The sequence below is a fragment of the Malurus melanocephalus genome, unplaced genomic scaffold (genome assembly GCF_030028575.1).
Source record: "Malurus melanocephalus ecotype Western Australia unplaced genomic scaffold, MMel_1.1 scaffold_9, whole genome shotgun sequence".
Taxonomy (NCBI): domain Eukaryota; kingdom Metazoa; phylum Chordata; class Aves; order Passeriformes; family Maluridae; genus Malurus; species Malurus melanocephalus.
This window is the reverse complement of record NW_026623241.1, coordinates 3,948,630-3,975,872: the sequence shown is the minus strand read 5'-3', so window position 1 is coordinate 3,975,872 and position 27,243 is coordinate 3,948,630. Positions and strand designations below refer to the sequence as shown.

General features: G+C 37.9%; 2 protein-coding genes across 2 annotated transcripts in view; one reads left to right on the top strand and one right to left on the bottom strand.

Annotated features, from left to right (window-relative positions):
• Positions 1-4,290: 4,290 nt before the first annotated feature.
• On the bottom strand, positions 4,291-20,604 carry PLRG1 (pleiotropic regulator 1). Its single transcript, XM_057375998.1, has 15 exons — positions 20,530-20,604; positions 18,706-18,812; positions 18,323-18,465; positions 17,222-17,275; positions 15,883-15,976; positions 15,357-15,447; positions 15,059-15,160; positions 13,494-13,586; positions 13,016-13,165; positions 12,802-12,903; positions 12,212-12,314; positions 11,563-11,671; positions 9,894-10,033; positions 8,199-8,392; positions 4,291-7,207 (listed from the first exon to the last, which is right to left on the bottom strand). The coding sequence occupies exons 1-15, from the start codon at positions 20,536-20,538 to the stop codon at positions 7,148-7,150; spliced, it is 1,551 nt and encodes a 516-aa protein (XP_057231981.1). The 5' UTR covers positions 20,539-20,604; the 3' UTR covers positions 4,291-7,147.
• A 5,326-nt stretch (positions 20,605-25,930) lies between these two features.
• FGB (fibrinogen beta chain) overlaps positions 25,931-27,243 on the top strand; it is a 7,353-nt gene continuing 6,040 nt past the window's right edge. Inside the window, exon 1 of the mRNA XM_057375948.1 lies at positions 25,931-26,069. Coding sequence (XP_057231931.1) covers positions 25,995-26,069 — 75 coding nt within the window. The 5' untranslated portion in view covers positions 25,931-25,994. The remainder of the gene's footprint in view (positions 26,070-27,243) is intronic.

The following is a 27,243-nucleotide window of genomic DNA, read 5'->3' as shown; positions in this document are numbered from 1 at the left end:
CATTTTATATACAGTGCGCTGTATTACTGTGATTTCTCAAGAAAAATCGAGTAGGGTAAGAGGAACTGGGAGGATGGAAGCAGAACAGTTATCTGTCAACATCAGGTTGCATATCAGGTTATCCAGTCACTATTTTCTGCCTCCAAGAACAGCTTCCCACCACAAAACACTCCCATTGCATAGTTCTGTCAGAGTGTTTGATACAGTGAGGCTGAATCACATGGGGACCTGAAAGAGCAATCTATAGCACTGCATACTGCACCTGGACAACATGAAACTCTCCAGAACAGCTAAGGATCTCAAAGGCTTCTCAGGGATGTTATTGATGGAAGAAGGCCAGGACAAGTTTGGGGGAAAGAGAAAAAAGAAAGGAGTTACCAGATCATAGTTAATCACGCTGGAGATAGCAGCTAGAGACAGCTTCCAATTTCTTAGCAGTATTTTCACCATTAAAGTTTCCTAAAAACAATAATCAAGGAGAAATTGAAACCTGTAAGAGAAAACCACACTAAAAAATGCACTGCCACAGGGTTATGTTACAGAAAGTGTGTGGACCTTTTCTTCAGTGTGTGAAAGCCTGAAACACACTATGCCATTTTAAGCAGTCTGTCTCTTTTATACAGAAAAACTGCATCACTGAACTGGCAACAGCGTGGCAAAACTGCAGAAACACCAGGAGCAGTTTTCTTCCCTCTCATATAACTAAAGGACATTTACAACCTCACCTACAAATTAAAAAACAAACAAAACCCAAGAAACAACAAAAAAAAAAAAAATCACAAAACCAAAAATAATCAAACAGGTTTGTTCAGGAAGAGAAATAAACTGCACTTCACTACATTAATTTACATTAGCAACAAACCATTTTCTCTCTGATTTCATTTAGTTACCATGATCGAGTTGCTAGTTACTTTTWAATCTCCTGATAAAGTTTGATTTAGAGCAACACAAAACTCTTTCACTGGGATTTTCAGTTCCAAAAAGAATAAAGTCATTAACAGAATTAATGGATTCTGGTCAGTTTGCATTGCCAATCTTTCTTTAAAAGAAACATGCTCATTACCATGTTGCATGGAAGAAAACCAAATGAATGAGCAGGAAAGAATTAATATACTTACAGAACATGAAATTTGACTCATCTGGCAGCTGAAGCCATGCTCAAATTTTTGTTCAGAATTTTTATATTCATTATCTATATTGCTGYTTTATTGAGAGCAGAACTCTAGTTGTCAATGCAGGAAGTTTGCTTGTCAAGGGGATTTACTTGGAAATAGGTCATGTTATGATTTGCAGTCTTTTCCTATWTAGAAAAAAAAAGCACTTGGATGCAGCACGAAAGTTTTTCTGATTGCACAAGCTACACTCTTATCACAATAATCTCCCAACAGCAATATATCCTGTCAGCATGATATCCTGTGGCTATAAACTTACCTCTCATTCCTCAGCTCACCATTTACCTGTCAGAAAACAATGAACTCAGTGTTGTAAGGTAATCCCTACACTCAATCAGCTGTAAAAAAATTAGCCTACCTTTTTAAGATACTCACCATGCAAACTTTGGCTTCACTCTTYGCACTTTACTCTTAAGCCTCATTTAGAATTGTGCTTGCAAGCACTTTCTCAGTGAAAATCACACTGCAGCTGCAAAGCCCTCCAGACATCACTCTGTAGTGGTCCACAATTCTTCACATGCAGCTGAACATTCTAGAGTATCTTGAGTTGTAATTTTGTGCATGAGAGCACTGGAACACGCAGATACATATAACACCTGCACTTTTCAGAAATGCATTTATAGGTTGYTGTCCAAAGATTTATTTGCATCAAGGTGCCCACATTTTCATTTTTACACTGGCTGCACATAYATCAACACACTATTGTTCTTCCATTTGTCCATTTATACCCATGCAGCATTCRTCTAATCCAGAAAGGCCTCCTCTGCTCCAGCCTCCCAAGTTTTCAAATATTTCCTTTCAGACACCATAGCTCTAGTCTCCTTTAGACTTAATTCTTCCCCTGTCCTTTTCATCTCCCTGAGAGCTTTCACGTAATTMCAGTTTTCTTATCTGGTCTCTARGAAGTTTTATTTTTCTCTAGGTGTAGCCCTTGGTTCTCATAATTCATACTCATGCTGCGTTGACTCTACATTGCTCTGATGGACTTAAACCCTTCATCCCTTCTCTTAGCAATGCATCAGTTAGGAAAAAAAGACATTTGCAGCATCCAAAACCTCAAAAATTGTTATTGCAGCAGAAAGAGTAAAGCTGACATGACTTGCAAAATGTGCTCTCCCTAAAAAATGAAGCAGAGGTTGCAAAAAAACTGGCAGAAATGAGCATTTCACACATTATCAGAACATCTCAAACACAAGGGTAAGGTGTACAGGTTTTCTGAGGAAAGAAAAACCCCAGCACAACACAAATTTCCTAAGCATTTTCAACTAGCTTTCTTGTCAGTGATTTCAACCTTCCTTGCAAGGAGACAGACATTTCTCTCATTACTGCTGAGGTCTAATTTTCAGGCAAATGCGCCCATTAATCCATACTTCAAATACAAGTCTGGGGCTTGTGTATCATTATTCAAACAAAAGCCCTAAAGAGTGGTTAAAAAAACCCTGGTGCTACCATCCASCTGAAAAGTTAATACCTTACTGACTTAAGTACACAACTAAACATCACAAAGCCTATCCTACACTGATTCAATACAAGCAGCAAAAGGAAGACAGCAACACCCAAGGGCTGATCCTACAAATCCCTCAAGACAAAATATTTTAAAGATTTTCAAGAGAACATTTAGGAAAGAAACCAAACAAGTTCACATCCAGAAACTCCACAGCTCCTACCTAAAGCAAGTACACTTTACAGTTTTACATCTTTAAAAATGTCCGCGCACTGCTTTACAGAAGTTGGTAGAAYACATAAAGACAAATTCAAGATTAATTAAAAACAAAATTATCTTGGTTAGTTTTATTTTGCCGGAAAATTTCTCAAGGTAATTTTGCAACACCAATATTTATGAATACTTATGCTGCTATTTTTCAAGTTTCTGATGCAGCCTAGATGAGGTTACAATACTGCATGACTGCTGATTATTTTTTAAGRTAAGCAAGCATAGGAAAAATTAATGTAAAAGTGTTCACAGAATTACATGCTGACAGCCCTGCAGAGCTTACTTATAGATCCCTACTCAATATCAAAACAACAAATGCAGATGCCCCTCTGTGCTTCAAAATTCTTGGATCATCTTCAGACAAGAACTGCTATTCATTTTCCATCCAACTTGTTTTCATCAGTTTTCAACCAATTTCTGTGCTAGTAAGAACAGAACTAAATTCACAGGACTTCAAGATTTTAAAGCCAGAGATTCTTAGCTGCTGCCATTAAAGAAACATTAGATGGGAATCTCCCAAAATGAAAAGCTCTACCTGAATAACCACCAGTGAAATCTGTAGTTACTTGCCTGCCAAGTTTCAAAGGACCAAAGTGATTCACCAACTCCATAATATGCTTTTGGAACATCCAGTTTCAAGTCCTCTTAATCTGGAGTTCACTTTAGATCAAAAATGCAGGCAGACCCTTCCCTTCTTTAGTTGATCAGGCTTACTGGAACAGATTAATTTCCAAATATGCAATGTTCTCTTAGCTGTGCTAATAAAAGTTTAGATGCCTCATCTAAAAACAAATTATGTATCTTCAGTACAAAAAAAATGCACCCTATGTGGATATTTACGTACACGACATGCCAGAATCATAGGTTTTCCAATTCATGGGAGGAAAAAAAAACCCTCCAACCCTCCCTGCCGACAAAAACCAACCAACAAAAAAAAATAAAAATCACAGTCCACCAAGTGGAATCACTTCAAAATTCAATTATAAAATCCCATTGACTTCATTGTGACCAAGTTTTCAGTTCCATGCCATGTACAGAAATATCCCTTTAATTTGCTCCCATTAAGACATACTAAAATTAGTTTAAGTTTTCTTCCACCCACAAAGCTCTCGTAACAGAACTCRCCCTAGAACTCATACTTAACTCCAGAGGTGTTTTCATGTTATTATAAAATGCGCTAGAGCAAATGTATGAACTCTGCATCTGTTTTGCTAATCCCTTCATTCAGACAGGAAGATCTCCATAAAACAGCAATCTATACTTTCTCTCTTCCCATTATGGCTGCTGYACAGACATATTTATTACTGTACTATGGGAGACAGTCCATTTCAATCCTAAATTACGTTCATTTTCAATACAGTTGTTTTTTTCTTACTACAAAAACTATAATGGAAAAAAGACATGAATTCACATTGTATGGAAGGTTTTATTGATTGCTAAATTGCTGTCACTTACATCAGGTATAGCATTTTAATTCCAATCCAACAAAAGTAAAAATAAGCTGCCCTTTAAGRCTTGTTTCTCTAAGCCTTTCAGTTGCCAAATATGCATTGTTGTGCACAACCTTCATGCTGCCAGCAAAAAACAGCATTTTAGCTGCACAGCTTACACTGTATGCTTCAGTATACAGCAAAGAATGATCTGAAAATTCATCACTTTTACCAGTTACACTTTTTTATGTTACAAGCAAAACCAATTTTCTTACTTCTCTGCAAATATATGTACAGTATAAAACAAATSTCAGGGTTTGTGGCAGAAATTATTTGATCCTATACAGAAGACATCAAATTTTATGAAATTAAGGACTGTAATTATTTTTTGTGATTAGACTCCCATCAATATTACTTAAACTAATATTGCAGTGTGACCCTTTCGAGAACCATGGAAAATACATCCAGTAGATCAGATCCTCCTCTTTTGCTCCACCTTATGACTCACATGGACAAATCCAATGTTACTGTGTATCCTACACAATCAGGCTTATGTGTGTCACAACTGACTATCCAGGCTTACTCTGCACTAGAGAATAAKTTGATGAAATTAAAATCTTGATGCAACATAAATAATACTTACAGAAGAACAGGTATTGATATTCACATTACTGTCAAGTGGAAGAAAAAACTGCTGGGAAGGAAATGAACAAGTAAATAAAATTTTCAATAATACACTTTAAAAAAAAATCATTCTTAGAACTGGGGCAGCATATCCTACAGCCTAAAAGGAACGTTATTATCCCAAATAACAGTGCGCAGCCTTTAATTTATAAACAAAATCTTTACTGAGGGCACAAAAAAGAAATGCTCTGGTAACCACTGCCCCAAGATGGCAGATTCCTGCAGAAGTCCAGAGAAAAACACACATTCTTAAGGAGACTTTCTGGTCGCTACAAAATGATTTAGAGTGGAATAAATGCAGTTTCTAAAGCACAGTGCCAGTACAGAAAAGACATGCTACAACTCTGGGCCATAGACAGAGCTGTAATTTCTCCTGYCTCATTCCAAACTACCAAAAGAGACACTTCTTAAAAAAAACAAACAAAACTAACCAAAGAAATCCTCAACAATCCCACCTCCTTTCAAGTAAGTTGTTTCTCTCCACTCTGCTTTCCTAAAGAGGATTTCACTGTGAGCAGCCTAATTTTGTGTAACACCACTAATTCATTGATTTCTGGAATGAAGCCTTAGTAGCAGTATACAGCATGCATAAACCACAGCCTGTATTTTTAACTGTTATGTTAGTTAAMATGGAAGGAACTGTAATAAAAAAAAACTAATTTGTAACAGATAAAAAAATTCAAATTACCACCCAAATAAAAGCTGCTTAATCCAACTCATAAATACCAAATATTAYCCTTCCTATTTTGTGAAGTTCCTTCTGACAGCAGCTGTCTACTAAAATTCTGCTATTTATGCAGTATGGACTCCCTTAAAATGACACTGTCAATCATTCAGATTATAAATACAAGACCTCCTATGCATCATAAAAAAGACAAAAGTTCTCATAATATAAACAACATTCAGTCTTACTAGCTTTTTGTAAATTACATTGCAAATAACTCATTTTCTAACGTAAATTCTTTGATTTGAAATAAGTAAAACTGGTAGAGAATAGAATTATTGTGAACTGCTTGATATCAATGCTTGATATCAGTGAGGCCACAGATTAACTCTCAGCATCAATCCAGCATAAAACTGGCCAATGCATCTATTAACACTGCTAGCAAAGTTGCCAATATTCTCCACTGCCCKGTGAAGAGAATGAGTTTAAGAGCAGTACACACAGACAGTAGCAAGGAGGCTTACATGTTTACTGCTTATTATGTGACTATTTGTAAAGYCAATGAAAGACTTATCCCTCCAGAAGTACAAATTATCTTTCAGTAACAGTTTTTTTWAAATTCCTTCCTAAGATCATGGGAAGACAGCAGCCTGTAAAATTAAAAATTAAGGCTTAAATGAAGTAAGAGCTTTTCATCAAGCTCAGTTTTAAAAGTTCACTGCACTCTGCTGTCATATATGCTTTAGATAACTGGAAAAAACCAATAGTTCATCTACAAAGAAAGTCAACAGGTCCTAATCCACCCTGCAGCGACTGTGGACAGTATGATTTGACAGTGGTCCTTGCTACAGAAGGCCCTTTCTGAACTAAGACAAATAAAGATGAGTGCCTCCATTTGAAAGATTTCATGGGGAAAGAAACACTTTGAAGATCCATTTCATTCAATACYACAGCACCGGCAGTGCTCAGTGACCATGTTTATAAAGTAAACTACCTTATTATTGTGTTGTCCTGCTTGTTTTTAAATTACTATGTAACTCTAATTTAGTATAGACTTAACCTATGTACAATAAACAATGATGGTCTAAAATCTGAAAGTGTCCCCAAGAAATTCCCAGGAGATGACTTCTATGCATAAATTTGCAATTAACTTTTGAAGTCAAGCAAGGGTGTTTCAGAAAATCTAGCTCATCAAAATATTTTTACAAGAATCTACTGAGTGTAAGTCTAAAAAATAATCACCTGCACACCTATCTTTTTCATTTTTTTTCTATCATGCTCCACAAAATTAACARCTGCAACTGGTTTGCTGGAATCGCAACAAAAAAAGACAAAAGRAAAGAGGAATAAAATTTATTATAAAACATATTGAAATAGCAATGTCTTAGCAGACTTCTTGCTCTGCTGTTCTAGGCAGAACAAAATGTGACTGAATGCTCTCAGAAAAGCCAAAACAAAATTACAGGGGTAGTATGTTGCTGCACTAGAATCGCTTTCTCTTGATAATTTCTGGTTTCCAGCTGACAGGATGCGTTTCTTCAGTCTAAAGGGAAAAAAAATAATCGTATAAAGATTATTTTAAACTTGAAGTTCACCTATAATTAAGGTTTAGTTAAAAATATTACTTAGGAAGTATATGTACTCTATTTCATACATGGCATTATAAATACCTGATCTACAATATAATCAATTTACCCAAATTAGATTTTCTATCATCTCACTGTCTAAAACACATAGCAGAACTTGTTCTGTTCTTGTCTCTTTTTTTTTCCAACAAGGAAAAATATCAGATTGCCAAGGCATTCCCAATACAACATTGTGGTTATCAAAGCACATGAACAGGAGTAGGCATTGACAGGCCTTCCAGAGACATCTGCAACAGTATMTTAGTAGATGTCATCGAGTCTGCAGTTTGCCCAGCTGCAAAATGGACAAAACATTCCTTATTCTTTGTATCTAAKATTTGCTCCAAGTCTAATTCAGCACAAAAATTCCATTGTTTAATAAAATTYCTAATATTCTTTACATTGAAGCCATACACTGATAAACTATACAATTATCTATTGTCTTCTCCACTAGTAAATTAATTCAGATTTTAGAGTAAGTTTGAAAACAAGCTATTTACTCTTAATTCKTTAAAACTGTGAAAGCCAATAACTAATTATATCATATAAATAAGTACAATAAACTTTTAAAGTGCAATCCTTTTACTTACTCCCATTTTTATATCAATATAACCACACACAGTTCCTCACTGGGTTCAAAAGCCAAAGTACATTATCATATTCAGATTTCTCCAAACTTCACCATAAAGACCTTAAACAGMAGAGTTCACAGACCTGACACTTAGTAGTACTACAGCATAGAGTTTAGGAATGCAGAAATTAGCTACYGTCCTTTTAATGCTATTACGTATTTCTTTCAAACCTCAACAAAACAGATTACATGTCTGAACATGTSCCCTACTAACATGTTCTATTTGTCTGAGTTTTTTGGATTTTATGAAAATACTTTAAAAAAACACTTTGACATACCGCAGTATCATCTTCTTTGTATACTTTTATGGTTTTATCAGCTTCAGCAGTTAGCAATCTGCTTTCTGACTGGTCAAAAACACAAGCAAATATTCCTGATTCACTGTCCAAAGATCCTGGCTGTACAGCTGCATGTACTCTCTGGAAATTGTATCCAGTTCTCCAGTCCCAAAGATGCATAGTACCATTATCAGCTGCAACAAACAAACAAACATAGAAATTTAACTGGTCAAAATGCTATCTATTTTCTAGAAACAGCAACATGAATAACCAGTAAATACATCAGGAATGCATCATATAACATTCATGTGAAATAGCTCAGCACACCCTACAAGTTTTCCTATTTTCTGCTRTTTTCCTTCCTCAGAATCTCATCCATATTTTCATCAGATAACCCAGAGAGATRATACATTACATCATAAGGCAATTGCAGCAAGTTGCTTTGGAAGCACAGTAAGGACTGGATTCTGAGGCTCAAGCTCCCTGATTCAGTAGCTCCACTAAAGCTGAATGAAGAGGCATCATCCTACCAAGGTGATTAAGGACRTCAAGGACTCTTACATAATGCAAAGTAGGTTTAATGTTTGCAGATGTTTTATTCCAAATCCAGTTTAAATCACTGCCAGTATTGCTGCTGGGGGTATCAACTACAGGGCATTCACAGCTATCTGAACTCTCTATTCAGGAGGATACTCTCAAGGTAATTTTTCAGTTACAAAAACCAATACCCTTCCAAAGCATTATCTAGCCAAAACAGTTCCATTAAAATTTAATTTTTCCCACAGTTGCCCAGTAGATAAGAAATCCAGATGYTTCATGAAGGGTGTTTCTACAACAGAATATTCCAAGGAAAAATCAACTTATTTTATTTCAGCATCACCTTCTTTGAAGTTGCTATAGACAGCATGAGGATTAAAGAGGAGAAATGATACTCAAGTTTTCATTTTTTAGAAGTCAYAACTAATATTATTAAAATAATAGTGGGKTTTTTTCTTTGGAGAAGGTATGTTWCAAGACTCAAACTACTACTAATATGAAAAAGTCTAACAAGGATGTTCTAAAAGCATCTTCAAATAATAATGAAATATAAGTCCATCCCAGTATTTTGCAAAGAAYTTGTTCTTACTGTGAATGAGTCAGYTGKCAAACACAGCTTCAGACAGATTTTAAAAAGGTACCTTTTACACATAGAAACATAATCATAGTAAGGTAACAGTGTAATTGGCTGYTTTTCAACTGCTGCTTAGCACATTTCCATCTTACTCCACATCCCCAGCCTCCAGGACATAGTGTATCAAAGTGGACCAAGGGCACACAGGACCAAGTGCYTCATTCCCTATCAGCTTTAGCAAGRGGTTTCTATATCCTTTATCCAGTCTCAGTGCATCAACGTGTGGCTAACACTTGAGGAGGCACTGATGATCAGCAGACCCTAAAGGATGGACTCTGGAGCCTTGCAGCAGCAGGCAACAGAGAAGACGAAATCTCTTCCAGGTAGCACATTACAAGTCCTTCATTTTATTTGCACACAGCTCAGAAACACCGAAGAAGATAAAAGCGGCCCTACTTTGAAGTGAAATGGTGTGCTGCAGCAGGCTTACAGGCCTAGATAAAGCAGAGCTCAGTGAGTCCTGCCTAAGGACTTCCAGCCACATGTACATGGGGGAGAGAAGAACGAGTATTTCTCATTTTTACCTCCTGAGACCAGAACACCATCGGAATTTACAGCCAGTGTGTTGATAATAGCATTGTGACCAGAGAGATTCTGAATGAAGTTTCCATCTGGGAATTTCCACTGCTTAATATTATCTGGAGAACCAGATGCAAATGTGTAACTGAAAGAAAATAAACACAGTATATTAAAACTCAAAACAGCTGTAGTGAGAGCAAATGTCCTTCATTAAAAGTACTGSTAAATAATAGTTGCAAAATTACTTCTAATATTAAAACTACTTCTCTGACATGTTTATTTCACATKAAATTAAGCAATTTTATGGAGTCATGAGTTACCTATTCCTGTTTTCTTTCTGCTTCATAGACTAAACTGTAACATCCTTTGTGGCGAAGGATTTAATATGCAAACAAATATTTTAAATGCACATAAAGTTCTTCTCAATTATTGTTCTGCAAATTTTCAGGTATACGGGCATCATCACCAAAGTTAACAGGACAAAAAAGCAACAAACCCCAAGCACGGGCTAATGGCTAGTCTTTCAAAATTATATAAACAAGGAAAAAGCCCTGCAAAAACATGACTAAAAAAGATAATTTCTTCTACTGAGTAACCCTAAAATAAMAATTTTCCTTCATTTTTAAGATGTGCAAACAATTACATRGTTATTTGGGTAGAACATACAAAAMCCTGTAGGAATCCTTTCAYTGCCCAGGCAAATTGCTGTCTATTTAAAAGATACTATGAATTAAAAAAGTGAATATTACAAGAAAATACCAGAACATTAAAAAAACCCAGAAATGCTGAAATATAGGCTGACATTTGCTACTGTCTGACAAGAATATATCAAGCTTATTTTCAAAACGGTATAACAGATGAAGCTGAAACTGGAACTACGTTTTTTTTTCATTCAGAATGTAATAAACCTCTAGTAAAACTAGAGATTTTTTCTATACCTATTACTAACAGGCTATACAGTTTTTCAGGCACACATTATATCAGAGTTTACTCATATCAAAGATTCTGAGTTTCTGATAGAAATGACAGAATATAATTTTAAAATATTAAAGGTGCAGAAGTACTTAAGTTCTATGTGAATTCCTTTTCTCCATTGTCTTAATAGGGATTGATCCAAACAGGCAAMCGTTGTGCATCAAAATATAGCATCTAAATTCAGAGCACTTCCAAAAACATCTGTTTCAAAGCTTCACATCTGACAATAGGTTTTCTTTTAAGGCCAGTTAGATTGAAATGTCTTATGTAATGAACCACATATTAAAAAAAAAAAAAAAGGCCATGCCATTAATGTCTTCTTTAATATTAATCACATATGTGCAATGGCACATAAAACAATTACACTTTCTGCTCACAACCATTCACTTACATATTTATTATTAGCCTTACAAGCCTTGTATCACTGATCTTTAAGGACTGAATGAAAGGCACGCACAAGTAACTGTGGAATATAAGACATTCTTAGGACTGTCAATGTACACCAATGCCAGTATGAAGAAAGCACAATCAGTGCAGTAAAATGTATCTAAAAATGGGTATGTACGTTTTTGCATCATCCTAAGTGCATTGGTTTCTCACATTATTATGCTCTACCATTCTAGATCATCATTTACATTGGCTCTCTTCACCTCTCAAAGCCTTGAACTTGTGGAAGWGTAAAGAATGAAGAAAACTTACTGTCTTGGATGTAGCACTACCGCTCTTACAGATTTCTTGTGATTTGTTAAAGTAACACGAGTTTTTCCTGCCACCAAGTCCCAGAGCCGTATGGTAGTATCATGACTGCCTACAATGAAAAGAAAATTTAAAAAAAAAGTAGAAACAATCACCTTCATTCCATCATAATCATTACTTTGATAAAGCCAAAATGATGTGAAAGAGACAAAAATATTCTAATGCCACCTCAAATGAWGAAGATGCTGGATTGCAAAATCTTTTCACCTAGTTTGAAATTCAAGAACAAAGGTGTTACACTGCAAAGCCAGACTGTGACCCAATAAGAAGACAAACACTTAACCATGGTACTGGACAATCCTTAACTAAATTGGGGAGAACTGAAGTATCACAGAAAATGCAAGTCTCAATAYACATTATAACACAAATGCAAACACCAGGGAAATGTTCAAACAATGCACAGCCATATTTGCTTAAACCTACCATTAGTAGCATGTAATAACCATTGCATGGCCCATTTTCAACAGAAACYAGTAAGAGATATTGACTAAATTCACAAAGATAGCATTATGAACATCACACAATTACTGAACAAACACATTCATCACAAGGTTTTTCAAGCATGTTACTCATGAAACCACACTTACTATACCTGTAATAATTTGTGGTTCTGCAGCTTGGCACTTCACAGTCGCTACTGCATTTGTGTGTCCTGACAGTGTGTGCACACTGGCTTTCGTCCTTACATCCCAAATCTGTGAATTCACAGTAAATATGTCAGAGATCAGTAACAAGTACATATTCAATGTATTTTAGGCACTGTCACTGACCACATGATTTCTTGCCATGGTCCTACAAATTAAAAAGTTATATTAGTGGTATTTTTCATCCAACAATTTATCACTAAACTGCTTCAGCTGGCGTATTTCAAGGGGAGCAGGGAACCTGCCAGTGAACTTCTAGGTGTATGGATAATTTAAGTCACTATAGACTCATACCACTAAGCAATCCCACACACACTATGTAGTCTACCTACTAAATTAAGAAATAAGACATTATCCTGAAGTGACATGGCATGTTTGTGCATTTGGGCTTCAATTTTAACAACACTGTAAGACAAAGCTAACWCAAATCATCTTAGAATTTCATCTAGACTGACTTTTGCAAAGTGATCATTTTTACAAATGGAAGATATTGAAATACACATATCAAGATGTTAAAACACAARAATGCTATACTTACTCGTGCTGTTGAATCTCTGCTACATGTCACCAGSACATCTATCGTTGGATGCAAGTCTAAGCCATAGACAGCACTTAGATGACCATGGTAATGTCTGATAACCTAGATGAATAAAACCCACACACACAAACTCATAATTAAAAGAACATTCTAAATGCTTTGATTTCTGTATTTGCTACCACCAATTCATTCAAATAWAGAAACTACACCTTACCTTATTGTATTCAAGATCCCAACATTTCACTTGTTTGTCTTCTCCACAAGAAAAGAGGTATGGACTTCTTGCACTTACTATCACCCCTCGTACAGTACTGATGTGTCCCGTCAAAGACAATTTCAATTTGCCACTAGCAAGGTCCCAAATCTGCATCAAAATAGGTATTTTAAGGCAGACAGGAAAAAGTTACACAGTGAGACTGGGTAAACAGATCAGATGTCAGTAAGTTAAAAATACAGTCACACAAACATTTGCTCTCCAGATACTACCATGTAATAAATAAAATCTCAAGAACTAGTGCCATTTCACAAATCCTTTATGACAAGGCAATAAAAGAAAAAATGTTCCATGATTCATTATTCTGCAAACAGTAAACAAGAGATTGTTTCCAAGAGCTGGTGACATTTTTAAACAAAAAGGGAACAAAAACCCCCCACCTCCTGCAAACTGTTAGTAATTTCTTCCAACCTCTTACCTTTATRGTTCTGTCAGCAGAGCCAGTAACAAACCACTGATTTCCTGGTTCTACTGCAATACATCTCACCCAGCCCAGGTGACCACTGATAACCTTCAGAAAGAACAAAAAAAAAATTTCCAAATCAGAAATAATACGTGTACATATTTTCATGTAATTTCCTTCTCCAACATTGTAATTTGCTAGTATTGACAAAGAAAAGGCAAATGTGAAAACAGATCTGAAGACAGCTTGATTCCTACTTTAGTTAAAAAAGAGACAACTAGAAATTTACACCATATATACACCAGACTTGGGGAACTTGCAATGTCAAGACCCTGTTCCTATAAGCAACTTTTTCACATCCTTTGAGAGTCCGTAATATGGTGGCTCAACACTTGAAGCTTTACTGAGAAAGACCCTATTTGAGCACAGATTTCTTATGCTGCTGGACAGTACTGATACAAAGAAGAACTACAAAAATATTGGCTCTTAAATCGCATGTTTAGATAACAACCTCTTAAAGCATCCACAAAATAGGGGTAATATGAGAGTTAGACACTTTCCAGTAGTAAAATAATGGAGACCTATCTCACAAGAAACACTCCACCAATACATGCTTTGCTTTCAGCAGTCTTTCTGTTTCTCTAAATTCTCTGAAGTCAGATAGCTAAAATCAAAACCTGTAAATGGTTTCACTGGATGTCATATTTCATGTAGTGTCATACACCTCATTTCAAAAACATTTGTTATGTTTTAAATCATAACAAACTTCTCAGACAGAAATACTTTGGAAAGYTAAGGTGGACTCTTCTGATCACGTGATACCACAGACACAAGATTTTAAGAAAGCTGCCTGGATTTCTTCCTAATAGAGGAATAGAGATGGGCATTTCTGGGGAGAAGTCTAAAACATAATACATTTGACTTATTTTGACTTCACACCTTTCACAAACAACTTCAAACCAAGCTCAGGAAAGCCAGTTGAAATGCAGATCTAAAGCAACAGATAGATGAAACCCACATCTGGCATTCAGCTGTTTCTATTTCCATGCTGTCTGAACAAGCTTTTTGCCTTGTTGAGCAAGGATTTTGACAAAATAACTGTTTATATGTAGAATTAGTCCAGTGAYTTGAATTTTTATTCACAGTATTTTTCTGAAAAGTGATCCTAACAAGCAGGCAGTTTTCAATTTTTCATCTGTTTACCATAAATCTCTCATGGGTTTATTTTGGTGCCATTTCTTTCCAATGATATTTATCTTAATTTTTATAGAAAACACAGTCAAGTATTGCTGTATTTAGAAAACCTATACACTTCTCAGACCTCAACTGTTTTTTCAAAAAATTGCTTTAAAGATTAGCCTTCAGATTTCTAATACAACAAACCTAACAAATTTATCATAATACAGCTATGAGATTAAAAAAAAAGGTTCAAAGGAAGAGTGCATTTACAACCTAGTTGTGATCATATTTTTGAATCATATTTGATTTTTGTGAATGAGAACAAAAATTATGATTTGAGGTATTACATAAAATACGTTTACTTTTATATGCATGTTCACATCATATAATTTCTAACTTACTCTGTACAGTTTCCAAGGTGGATGCCACTGAGGTTTGGGCATGGTTGGAGCCTTCTTTGGTACTAAYGCAGAATTTTTGTTTCCACCAGCTTCCACCATAGCCTGTAAGTTAAAAGAAGGGTTACTCTTCTGGTTTGTAGCTTTCCTCTTTGCCCAAAGCCTAAAACCTTCTCATTCTGCCTTCCCAACACTGATTAAATTTGGTCAGTCAGGAGATTTCCACACAACACACACATGGATCTAGAAGCAATCTGGTCAACACCATTTATTTTTCACATCAGATGTGCAACAGACTTACCACAGACATCCCAGGAGGTTGTGAACGCTCAGATATTCCAGCATGCCTGTAAATGTCACCCACACCAGCAGCTGTCCGGTTTGCATCCACCCTAGGGTGAACGAAAACGGTTGATGAACTGCAATACACTTGCTCTTGCTGAATGACAAGGTATCACAGGGCTGCATCCAGCTGAGTGTTGTGCATCTCTAAGGATGGAGAGTCCACAAGCTCTCATGGTACCCTGTGCAGGGCTTGACCACCTCAGGGTACACATACCCCCAAAGCCTCACATTCATCTCTTCTACCCAAACAAAATTTCCCTCGTCCCAGCTTACACTCGTTGCCTCTCATGACAGTACAAAACAAAAAAGATACAGAAAAACATGCCTGTCCACAGCAAAAGCAGTTTCTTTAAGAGTATTCTAATTACTCCAATGACTATCCCAGCTTCTGTGATTTGATCCCAGCTCTTATCACAACTTCTGTGAYTTGCCTTGAAATTCCCACAGATAACAACAGTGTCAATGAGATAACACAGCAGTACCTRGACTGTGAAGCAGGAAGTGCCACAGCTAAGGACTGTGCTGCAGATTCACTTGGCATCCTCTGGACCTTGGTATCTGCTGTCAAAGCCACACCTTGAAAAAAAAAAGTAACATCAGAAGCAAAGACAACTCCTTTAAACAGAATAATAACTCGTAAGTTATTATTCAAACATATATACAGGCAAACAAGGGCCTGACACACCTGTAATATGAAGTCTCATCCTTCAATAACATTTTCGTGTCCAATTCGAATCTACTGAAATCTTTATTTTGGCCCAAATACTTTCCACTTTGATCTACTACATATAAAAGTACTAAATAACTAGAGTATAAAACAGTATGTTCATATCATTGGAAACAAAAAAGAAAAAAAAGTCTAATTAGGAGTAGCATCCATCTTTTTATCCAGCTTCAACTGCTATGGAAASCCAAACATCACAGAAATAAACATGATCTTGTGAAGCATTTGCTAATTGAGGTCCTTTGGTACAATTTCTAACCCATCCCTATGTGGTGGTTGGCATCAAGCAGTGGTGCCAGAATTACCAAAGGTTTAGTCCGACTGAAGTGAGAATTTCAGACTACATTTTAGGATTTTAAACCTTATTTCAAGAATAGTAGATCTTTTAAACAAAACAAACCCAAACAATTAAAGTATAGTTGAGTTTTGGAGAAGACTGGTGAATTTAACTAATTGTTTCATTTCTTTTTCTAACCAAACTGCTGTCAGTTGACAACAAAACCAGTATTTGGGTGAAATACTCAGGTTTAAAACAAAAAACAGCGAAGAAATAAATCTGRTTTTTAACTCTGATAGATATTATTCTATTAAAAGAACACTAAAATCAAGGAAACTTAGCAATTCTCAACCCCACAGTTACAAGCAACAATGCCTGGCTTTTTAGTGGTTGAGGGTCCACTAAACACTTACATTTGTTAACTTAWAAATCAAGACACAACATATTTTCCACTACAATCATAATAAACTTAAGCACAATGAAAGATCAACAGCTAAACCAAACTCTTACAAGAACAGAGCAAGATTGATCAGTAACAGAAGCCATTAGTAATGGTCAATACAACAACACAGTAACACAATCCTTCTGAGCACGGACAAAATCAAATGACACTAAAATTATTAGACCCTAAAGTCTCTTTCTCAAAGCAAGGTGGTGAAACCTGCACTTTTCTGCTCTGGTGATGAAAAGCAGGCTACATTCCATTACTATCAAGTATGGAGTCACATCAAAAGAAAGCCTGCTTCTGCTAGGATGAAGGATGTCTTCTTCATACAGGAACACAAAAAATCTATGCAAACACTTGCAAAATTTTACTTACCGGGCCCAGAGGGGTATGGGTGTGTACCAGTTACCATATACTCAAGCTCTTGTSCTAAAGAACAAAAAAATATTGTATTAATGACTACATTTTATACTGCATGGCAAATTATGCACTCAAACAGCAAATAGAGGAAAACAGAAGAGGTCATACATAGCAGAAAAAACAGTAATTATTTCCAATGTACTAAGACATTTCTCATTTTCATTAATTTAATTTGTTCCGGTCATCTCCATTTTAGAAAAATCAATTGTAAAAAATAATTTATTTGAAAGGTGAAGCTACCTGTTGACAAGAGATCTCAAGAGGAAAATCTTACTACGTTTGAAGCAGAAATCATGGAAAAGAATTCAGTAATTCAAAGAACAAGGGTGTCTGAAATGTAAGCTAGTCAACTGGGTGTCTGTGTTGTCAGAATTAAAAAAGGTTCTTTTCTTTCTAAAAGATTTTTAATTCTCTCTCAACATGTTTCACAATACTTCCACCAAATAAAGTACCTTGGGCAACATCTCAACTGAGTACCAACTACCTCAACTACARTGAGGCAGGATTCTTAGATCTGTATGGGATCTACCTAATACATACACATTTTATACATCACAATGAAAAAGCCCTACCGATTTGAAATACAGTCTTTTCTGATTTAAATTTGCACAGCTAAAAATACTGTAAATATACTATGAAAGAAAATTAGAAGGAAAAAAAAAACATTTCAAGCAAACAAAAACCAATATATAAAAATGCCAAAACAAACAGAAGTCAACAGAAGAGCACGTCCTTGATCAACATTCATTTGCAAAGAGGAGAAATGCATTACACATCTCTTAAGTACAGCACACACCAACGTTATCAAAAGTTATTCTTTTTACCAATTAATCACTATCAAAAATCCACCACACCCAATAACTCCTTTGTTAAAACRAACTTTCTCCTTGCTCTGACCACTTACTTCCTGCGGACCCTAGCAAGAAAAATACGAATCAAAAAAGGTTTTTTTTTTAATTTCTCCAGTGGATTAACAGTGGACTGCATTCTTCAGATTTTACATCAGTGAAGTGCTTACAAAAGAAAGGACAAATATACCACTAAAAGCACACTAACCTTGATTTCCAGAATACTGTTTGTGTCCATAGGGATCCCCAGTGTTGGGGCCTCCTTTCTCTCTCATGTTCTCTTTGAGAGTGGGCATGTGTAGCACTGAGCCGTACTCTGTGCGCAGCTTCACTGMCATTTTCACCTTGTGACTGTGGGAAGAGTAAAGCATGATACTCATTAAACCCCAGTTTCTGAACTGTTAAAAAGTTCTGAAATATTTTAGAAAAGATGTCRTATCATTTAGAAAAGATGTAATACTCAATATTGCAACTCTAATATTTTTCTTCCCTCAAGACTAAACTGTTACAGTACAGAAACATCTGAATTTCTGGCTTGGGTGGAGTTACCATTAATAGAGTTAAAGCGTCAATGAATGCAGCAGCACTTACCTTTCTTCATCTAATGGGATAGGCTTGGCATTATCAGCTACGAACATGTCATGGGTTCTCTTCAGAGACCTGAACACAAGTGTGTGCACAGAATGCTTTTGCACTTCCTAAAATAAAGAGCATTAAATACATTTGAGCAGATTTAAATGATATCCTGGAAACTGAAAARTAAATTGAACTGAGTAGCAATTTCAAATCTCAGTTCTCTTCCATGACACGCAACTATTGCCAGCTCACATAACACATCTTCTTGGAAAATGAAAAGTTAAGTTTATTGGTTAATTGTTTTACTTCAGTGTTGATTTAAAACTATATTCCTTGGAAACTTGCAAGACTTTGAAAAACTAGCCAAAAACTTTKATCAAACTTTCTGCACTGGTATCTATGTGGCAAATCCATGAGTATACAAGCTTTTTTTCCCCCTCTCCTTTCCTGTTCTGTTTTTATATGCAGGAAATAAAGTAATCAATTCTGAAAAAAAAAAAACAAAAACCCAACAAACCAAACCCCTGTAAATTTTCCTTCACTATCACCATAAAAAGAAATTCATGGCAACCACAAATTTCTGCGTGCAGTACCATTTCATGTTAACATAGCTAATTACCACTCAACAACAGCAACTGTTGACAACACAAAAGGAGGAATAGGTAACACCATGTCTCCCTGATAGGGAAGAGGCTTCTGCAAGTATATTTTGACTGATGCTTTCCTGTAAAAAACCAGCTCATAATGTTACATGGAGCAGCAGTCATTGCACCTTCTATAACCCTGATATTCACCCCMATAGCAATGATTGTACAGCCTGTAAAACCAGCGCCCTTCCCCACAGCTGTACTCCCAGACCCTCACAAGGGAGGYTTCCCTGATGGGCTAACACAGTAACTCTGTGGCGGTTGAGCATCACAGCATCACATCCACACAACCACAGAATAAGCTGAGTTTGAAGGGATCCATAAGGATCATCAAGTCCAACTCCTGGCCCTGCACAAGACAGTCCCWAGAGTCTGTCACTGTGGGCATTGTCTGAACACTTCTTGAACTCTGCCAGGCTTGGTGATGTGACCCTTTCAATGGGCCTGTTCCAGTGCCTGACCACCCGCTGGGTGAAGAACGTATTCCCAATACCCAACCAAAAACTCTCCTGATACAACTTCGGGCCATTCCCTAGGGTCCTGTCACTGCTCATCACAGARATCAGATCAGTGCCTGCTCCTCTGCTTCCCCCTCGTGAGGAAGCTGTAAACTGACATGAAGTTTCCCCTCACTCTCTTCTCCAGGCTGAACATGACAAGTGTCCTCAGCCACTCCTCTATGGCTTCCCCTCTAGATCATACGTATTTATATACTTTATACCTTCTTTTTATATTATGGCACTCATAAYTGCTCCCAGCACTCGAGGTGACGCCACCCCTGTGCAAAACAGAGCGGGACAATCCCCTCCCTTGTTCGACTGGCGATGCTGTGCCTGATGCCCCCCAGCTCCAACTCGGCAGACGGCACAACTTYGGCAAAGCAAACCCGCTGCTCACTCCTGGCCCAGGCACGCACAGTCCAATGAGCCGCACCCTCTGCTTCCTGCGCGCATCTCGCTGTCCCCGGGCCGGACCGGGCGAGGGCTGCGCAGCTGCAGAGGCCGCCACGGTCCATCCCCACAGCGGCCTTTCCCACCCAGGGGACAGTGAGGGTGACGGGTGCGGGGCGGCGCTTCTCCCGCCCGACSCCGACCCGCCCTGCCCCACCGACCCGGCCCCGCTCCCTGGTCTCGCCCGGGACGCCTCAAGAGCGCGACAAAGTGAACGCACGGTACCGCTCCCTGCCCCTCACCTCCGCCATGGCGCCGCCGAGCTCCCCCCGCCGCGGCCACTATGGAGCCGCTTCCGGCGCCTTCCCGCGCCGCACCGGAAGTGGCGCACTCAGGAGGARCAGCTGAGGCGGTGATAAAATGGAGGGGCGAGGCTTATGGCAACCCCGCCCCTCGATGTCTGGGGACCGCGGGTTCGAGCCCCGCTGGCGCTACCGGACCCGGTGGTCCGAGTCCAAATGTGTATTTATTAATGTGTATAAATATCTAAAGGGATGGTGACAAGGGAATGGAGCCATGTTCTGCTCGGTGCGGCCAAGCAATAGGACAAGAGCCAACGGGCAGAAACTGATGCACAGGAAGTTCCACCTAAACATGAGGAATAACTTCATCACTGTGCCCGTGACCGAGCACTGGGACAGGCTGCCCACAGAGGGTGTGGAGTGTCCCTCACTGGAGATATTCAATAGCCGTGAACACAACCCTGTGCCACGTGCTCTGGGATGTCCCTTGAGCAGGGAGGTGGCACTCCTGACCCCCGGGTCCCTCCTGTGGCTCTGGGTGTCCCCGGCGGTGGCCGGGAGAGGGCGATGTCCCTCTGTGGGACAGGACCGGCGCTGCCCTGATCCAGCCCCGGAGCGGAGCSGAACGGGCTCTGGGCAGCTCCCTTTCGGCTTTGGAATTCTCGGCCTTGSCAACTGTTATGGGTCGTGCAGCTGCAGCTTTCAATTTTGGCTTTCCTTGTGAGTTCTCAAGGATAAAGCCACACAGTTTGGAAGCGCKGGCAAGTTGGATGTTAGCCATTGCATCTGATCCTTTGGGAAGAGTGTCTTTAGTTCGGCTCCACAGGACCTCATTTCGATGCAGGGTGAAGCTTGTGARCGAKCTGGCAACCCCTGCAGCTCATGGCWAAGTGTTGGTTGTGAARGGGCAGAGGTTGYTCTCTTCCTSATGTAMYCTGGTACTCCATGTGATTTTTCACTTCCTTTCAAAAGCAGAATGACCAAATGAACCTGTGCAAATTTCARATAGGCACCTATTCTCCATATATACTCATCTGCTCTTAAATCCAGGAAGTCTTGTCCCGCTGAGCATTAGTTGGGATTTGGCAAGTACATCCTTTGCACCCACTCCATTGCGATGCTTTTCTTTACTACTCAACTTTGGCTGTGTGCCTGCATGCCTGAGCTGTGAACCGTCTGCAACTTAAAAGTAATTAATTGTAATGTAGTTGTTTCAAACCTACCATCTTTATTAGCTGCAGGGTGGCATTAGCCTGACATTATTTTTGGCACATGAATTGCCTGCTTGGCATAAAGATTGTGTCCTTTCTGCAGCTGGTGGGTCATCTCTGGTGGCTGCACTGGTGGTTTATTTTTAGTTRTTTAGGATACCGTGATGGAAACGTTCTCTAAGGGGCTTTGACTGCTAGCTCCCGGTCTGGGTAGAGGTGGGGAAGAGGTGCCAATTACATTGTGTCATTAAAAGTGGAGMGCTATTGCCAGCTCAGTTTCAAGCCAAGGCAGCCAGGTTTCATGTTTAACATGACAGCCTGTTTTGGTAGACCCTCTGGTGATGCTGGCAATCCCTGCTGGATTTCAGAGCTTCCCGTAAAGGCCAGCACAGCACCTCGAGGGAAAGGGAGCATTGTCTGTCCTTGCTTAAAGTGCAACGTAGAGTGCAAACTCCACAGGGCAGTGTGTCAAAATGGGGCAAGTCTCTAATGTCCCCTTGGGCTGGTGAGGTTAGACTGAAAATATACAACATTTGAAAGAAAACCTGGGATGGAGGGTAGGGGATTTCAAACAGGTTTGTCTTTTTTTTTTTTTTTTAAGTTTACACTCAGTAACATGTGCCTGCTTGGTCACTCAGTTGGCTGGTGGATTTGGTGTATGGAAATGGTTTAAAGGCTAATCCCCAGCAACATACAGTTGTTTCCTTCCTATTGTCTGTTGAAAGAAATCAGAATTATTTTTACTGCCTTTTAAAGGGAAACCAAATTTGAAATATGTACTTGGTAGCAAAATTAAAAAAAAAATCCATTTATATTTAACAAGAAAAGTTGCCTGTGCTTTTTATTACTATTATTAGTTGTGTTCACATGGCCCCATAGTTGCTGTAGGTGTTCTCATTTTTTTAACGCGTAAACATTCCTCTCAGAAATTTATAATCTGAACTTGTTTCCTGGTATCCTTGTAATGCTTTAGAAACTCAGAGGATAAACATATCTTTTCAGAGTTTTTAGAATCCAATTAGAGGACAAATTTAATATTTTTTTYCCCAGAAGATTTAGTCTAAAGTGAGATTTAGTCCTGGAACATCAATAAATCATATCAGTAATATTAATAAGAATATGCACTTCATTAATTTTCTTGATCATATGTGGCTTCTTGATGTGTTCTCGCATGTCAGTTATACCTGCAATTCTGGAAATAGCAAACKATACCTTTTAATAAGCCCTATTTTGTAAAAGGTGATAGTAAGTTGTGTGAACTTTTGGTGTTGTATTAAAGCCAAAGTGAATAGCCCCACTTATTAATGTTGCTCCTGGAACACGGAGATAGTATTAATTATCATTTACAAGAAACCYTTGAAATAGTATTTGCTACCAGTAAAAACAAATAAAAAAAGGATGTCCATCTCAGCAGAGATGAACATTTAAGGTTACAATATTCTTCTCGTAGGATGACACTATTACAACACTAGTTGTTTGAAAGGACATTTCTAAATCAACAACTATTTTTAAACACTATAGCTCAATGTAAGCCAAGAAGATTCCGTTCCCCAAGACCTCTTTGTGGGATACATCCAGCTCTGGAGAGCCATGATCCAGTGACCACGAGTCGCCAGGGGCCGGGGGTTTGTGTAAAGAGGGTTGCATCACTGGCCAGCACGACAAATGCCAGGGCAGCGAGCAAATAGCCATTCCTCAAAACACACATACGCCTCTGCCAGTAAGTGCCTTTTTAGTACAAAAATACTGTACAGAGGGGTGTCCTGGAACACCACCAGATCCATGGTGTGTTATTGCAGTTCTAGCAGGTGTGTGGTGGTATCACGACCACATTAACTCTGGGGACACCTTCTCATTAACCATGTGAGTTGGAGGAGGGAGTATGAAGGAGAAAAAATAGGTTGTTCTGTTTTCAAGACGAAGTTTCTTGCATAGAATTTTTAGAAGAAATTTAGCCATAATTTCAGTTCTTCATAAAGCTTTATTCAATCCTTATAAAGTGTCAGCCAGACTGTTGCAAGCATGGGAGTGAAATCACATCTCATAACCAAGATGCTAATGGAGGTTAACTTCTGCATGAATGTGTGTATGTTTGCCAGCACGGAATCCTCTCTGTGCCGTTCCAAATTTGGACCATTTTTGCTGATAAAAGTCTCCAGGCACAACCTCTGCAGTGCAGACCAGGCCCTTGCTTAGCAGATAGACAATCCCACGATCCCTGCCCTGGGGCATCTGGTCATTTGGCGCGTAGCCGCCAGCCTGCTCTGGTGTGACACACACGTGCTGTTCGTGGAGAATCCTTATGGAGACACAACCATCCAATTCTCCTGGGGAAGCCAATGAAAAGCACTGGAGCTGGGAAGATCAAAGGCTGAGTTTCAAAGGGGAAATCCCATCTGAAGGCAGAATAAGCCTGGGGTTTTCCCATGCTGGGACTCTGCAGCTGGCTTGGAAGATCCCACGCCAACCTTGTCATCTGGTCTCTGACAACCTCTGCTCAGACACAACCAGGAGCTGAAGAGTGCTTAATGCCTGAAGGAGGACATCATAAATTACTGCAGAACATGTTGATGGTTTCAAAACAGATTTAGTGCAAATATCATATATTTAATTAAGATTTGTGTCAACTGAGCTGGGATAATTTGAATTTCTAGCTCAGGACTAGTGAGACCTACTTTTAGTTCTGCTGTACCACGAGCTACTTGTAAGCCCTGGGCAAAAGTTCAAGATGACTCTGTCCCTTCCATATATGTAAGATGAGGGTGACTGAACTTCTCTCAGTGTACATGGAGGGAGAACTGTATTAAAAGTTAGGAGATTCCCAGAATCAATGATAACAWCTTGGCTAGCATCCATAAGTGGAAGTAACTTGTTAATGATGTCAGTTTTGGCCTTAGACAGATTTCTTTAATGTCTGTAGGGAGAATTTTGTGTTCTTCCAAATCKAATTGTGTTGGTGATGTCCTCATGCTRGAGATCAAATTCAGCRGAGTTTTAGCTCYTTGAGCCATGGCTGATTTTGGTCCAAACTTTTTAATGATTAAACCGGTCAGGTTAAACAGTTTTATTTTGTGACTCTCCATAGTTTACTAGAATTCTGAYAACAGCACGAGTACAGGAAAAAGGCCTAAACCAAGCAATTTTAGCTGCTCTTACCTTTACTTCCCATGAAATCACCCCCTTCATCAAGTTAGTCTTTGAAGKGGAAGCTCAGACCACAGTTTGCATCTCTTCACAGGTTCAGATATCAATATGAATGACTTCAGAAAAGTGTTCTGGCTCTCACTTGGCACATTTTATTTAATTCAGTACRTTATAATAATTATGATGCATGAGAAAATCATAGGATATAAACACACTGAAATGTTAAAACTCTGCTAATATGACAGCAGTGATATGCAACCTCTTACAAAACATTAGAAAGTGTGSTTGAGTATTCCCTATGATTTCAAGTAAATTCATGCTGTGTTCTCTTAAAATATTATTTGAAAAATGTAATATTGTATTAAAAAAAGAAACCAGAAAATTAATATGTAAAATTAAATTATTTTAGTTCATTTACAATACTACAAGTCTATATTAATGGAATAATGTTGGTTTGTGCTAATAGTATTCATCTGATCTTGAATAAATCAAAACATTCTTTTGTTCAAAATAATTAATGTAGTGAATATAATAAACTTTTTTTTTATTTTTTACTTTTCTTGAAAAAGACACAAAGATTTGCATACCTATCAGGTACCACCAGAACTATTTGCAAAAATGCAGCAATCTGTATGATGTGAGTTGTCTTCACATTTAATACTATATTTTTGAAACATTCACAGTTTCAGCAGAGAAAAAAAAAGGAGCCATCACAACATGACATCTAGTGATTTTTTTTTCCTTTGGCTATTCACCTTTTTAGCTGTTTTCAAACACTTGTGATTTTTGAGAAAATGGTAACCTTGTGTAATCTGAGCAGGAGGTACTTTTAAGGATTTGAACACRTATTTGATGCCAGCATCAACAAAAAGTCTCTGGGACATACAGATAAGAGTTGTCCAAAGAAATTGCTCAATAGTATTCAAGCACACAGTGAGGAGAAAGGTTGAATATTAACAGAGAAACTCTGATTGCTCAGGAGRGTTGATCCTATCACTGTGAAGCTGGAAATTAATGCTGCTGCCTATATATGTAGGAACAGAGGACATCTCTCCCTGTCAGAGCTGATGGTGAGAGAAGACCACTGAGCTGCCCAAGCAAGMCAGCACCATGAAACTGCTCCTGCTGCTCCTGCTCTGTGTTTCCTCCGTTCAATCCCAGGGCTCCCTTGACTATGATGAAGAGGTTGTCATATTGATATTGATTAATAATTAGTAATTAATAATTTAATTTAATTTAATTGCATGCATGACTTAGCTTATGTGAGTCAGCGAAATTAGAAGTTGTGGGAAAAGGTAATCCAGTGCATGTTCTTTTTCTGCTTGAATTATTMAAAAAATAACCTTTTTATATGTAACTGCACAATAGTTACTTTGTGAGTTTGGAGATACTTTCTACCTATTTCTTTTTCTTAGGGAATGAAGAATGTTTGATGGTAAGAGAAGTTATTTAGCTGAATTTATTTAAGGATATTAATTTAACAATGTTGAAGTATGATGTTACAATTAGTATGAGATATAAACGACTAGAAATRTGTAATTAATCATGATCTGTCTCAAAGACAGTAAAAACTTTTCTACAGAGTCAGTAGGCATTAAAAAAACAAAATCAAACAAACTGCCAGTTCATACAGCTTAACACTGGAAATTAAGAGGCAACAATTGCTAAACAAAAGGAAAAGCAATGAAACTGTATAAAATAACAGTTTAATCTATATATATTTTTTTAAGTAAAACATTTTAGTGGAAAACACAATTTAGARTCTTGGTACTTTTTTATAGTTTGAAAATCATTGTAAAATTAGATAGGTCTGGATAATCAGACTTTCTGTTAAACAGTCTAAGCATTTGTGTCGGCACAGTGACTACCAAAAACACTGAAGTGTTAAATCGTTTGCAGCAGTTCTGTGTTTTGTATGCTGCTTATTTTTGAAACTACCTGAAGTCTCTGCTTTTGGATCCTTATAAATGTTTGTTATTTGTAGCTAGGTCTGAGTGGGATTGGAAACAGCCGTAGGTTTTGATTCAACAGTTCAAACAACTATTAATTTGAACGGKTTTTTTTTCAGAAAGTGCTTAGGGSCYAGGCTTGTTTTCCTTGTTCAGCCTCTTAGACTTTCCCRTTTCTGGCAGGTATGGGGAATGCATGCATCAGAGAGAACTTTACAAACCTATTCTGAGAGATGCTATTAAATGCTTCTCTAATTTCACCAGTTAACAGCTAGTATGTGGCTTGAGACCTGATGAGGTTTTTGACTATGGCCTGATTTTCTGAGACCTTGCAAATATTCCTGTAGCCTAGTAAAAACTGGGACACTGAAAATGTGCTGCTGAATATGCTTCTTAGCTCCAAGGATTTT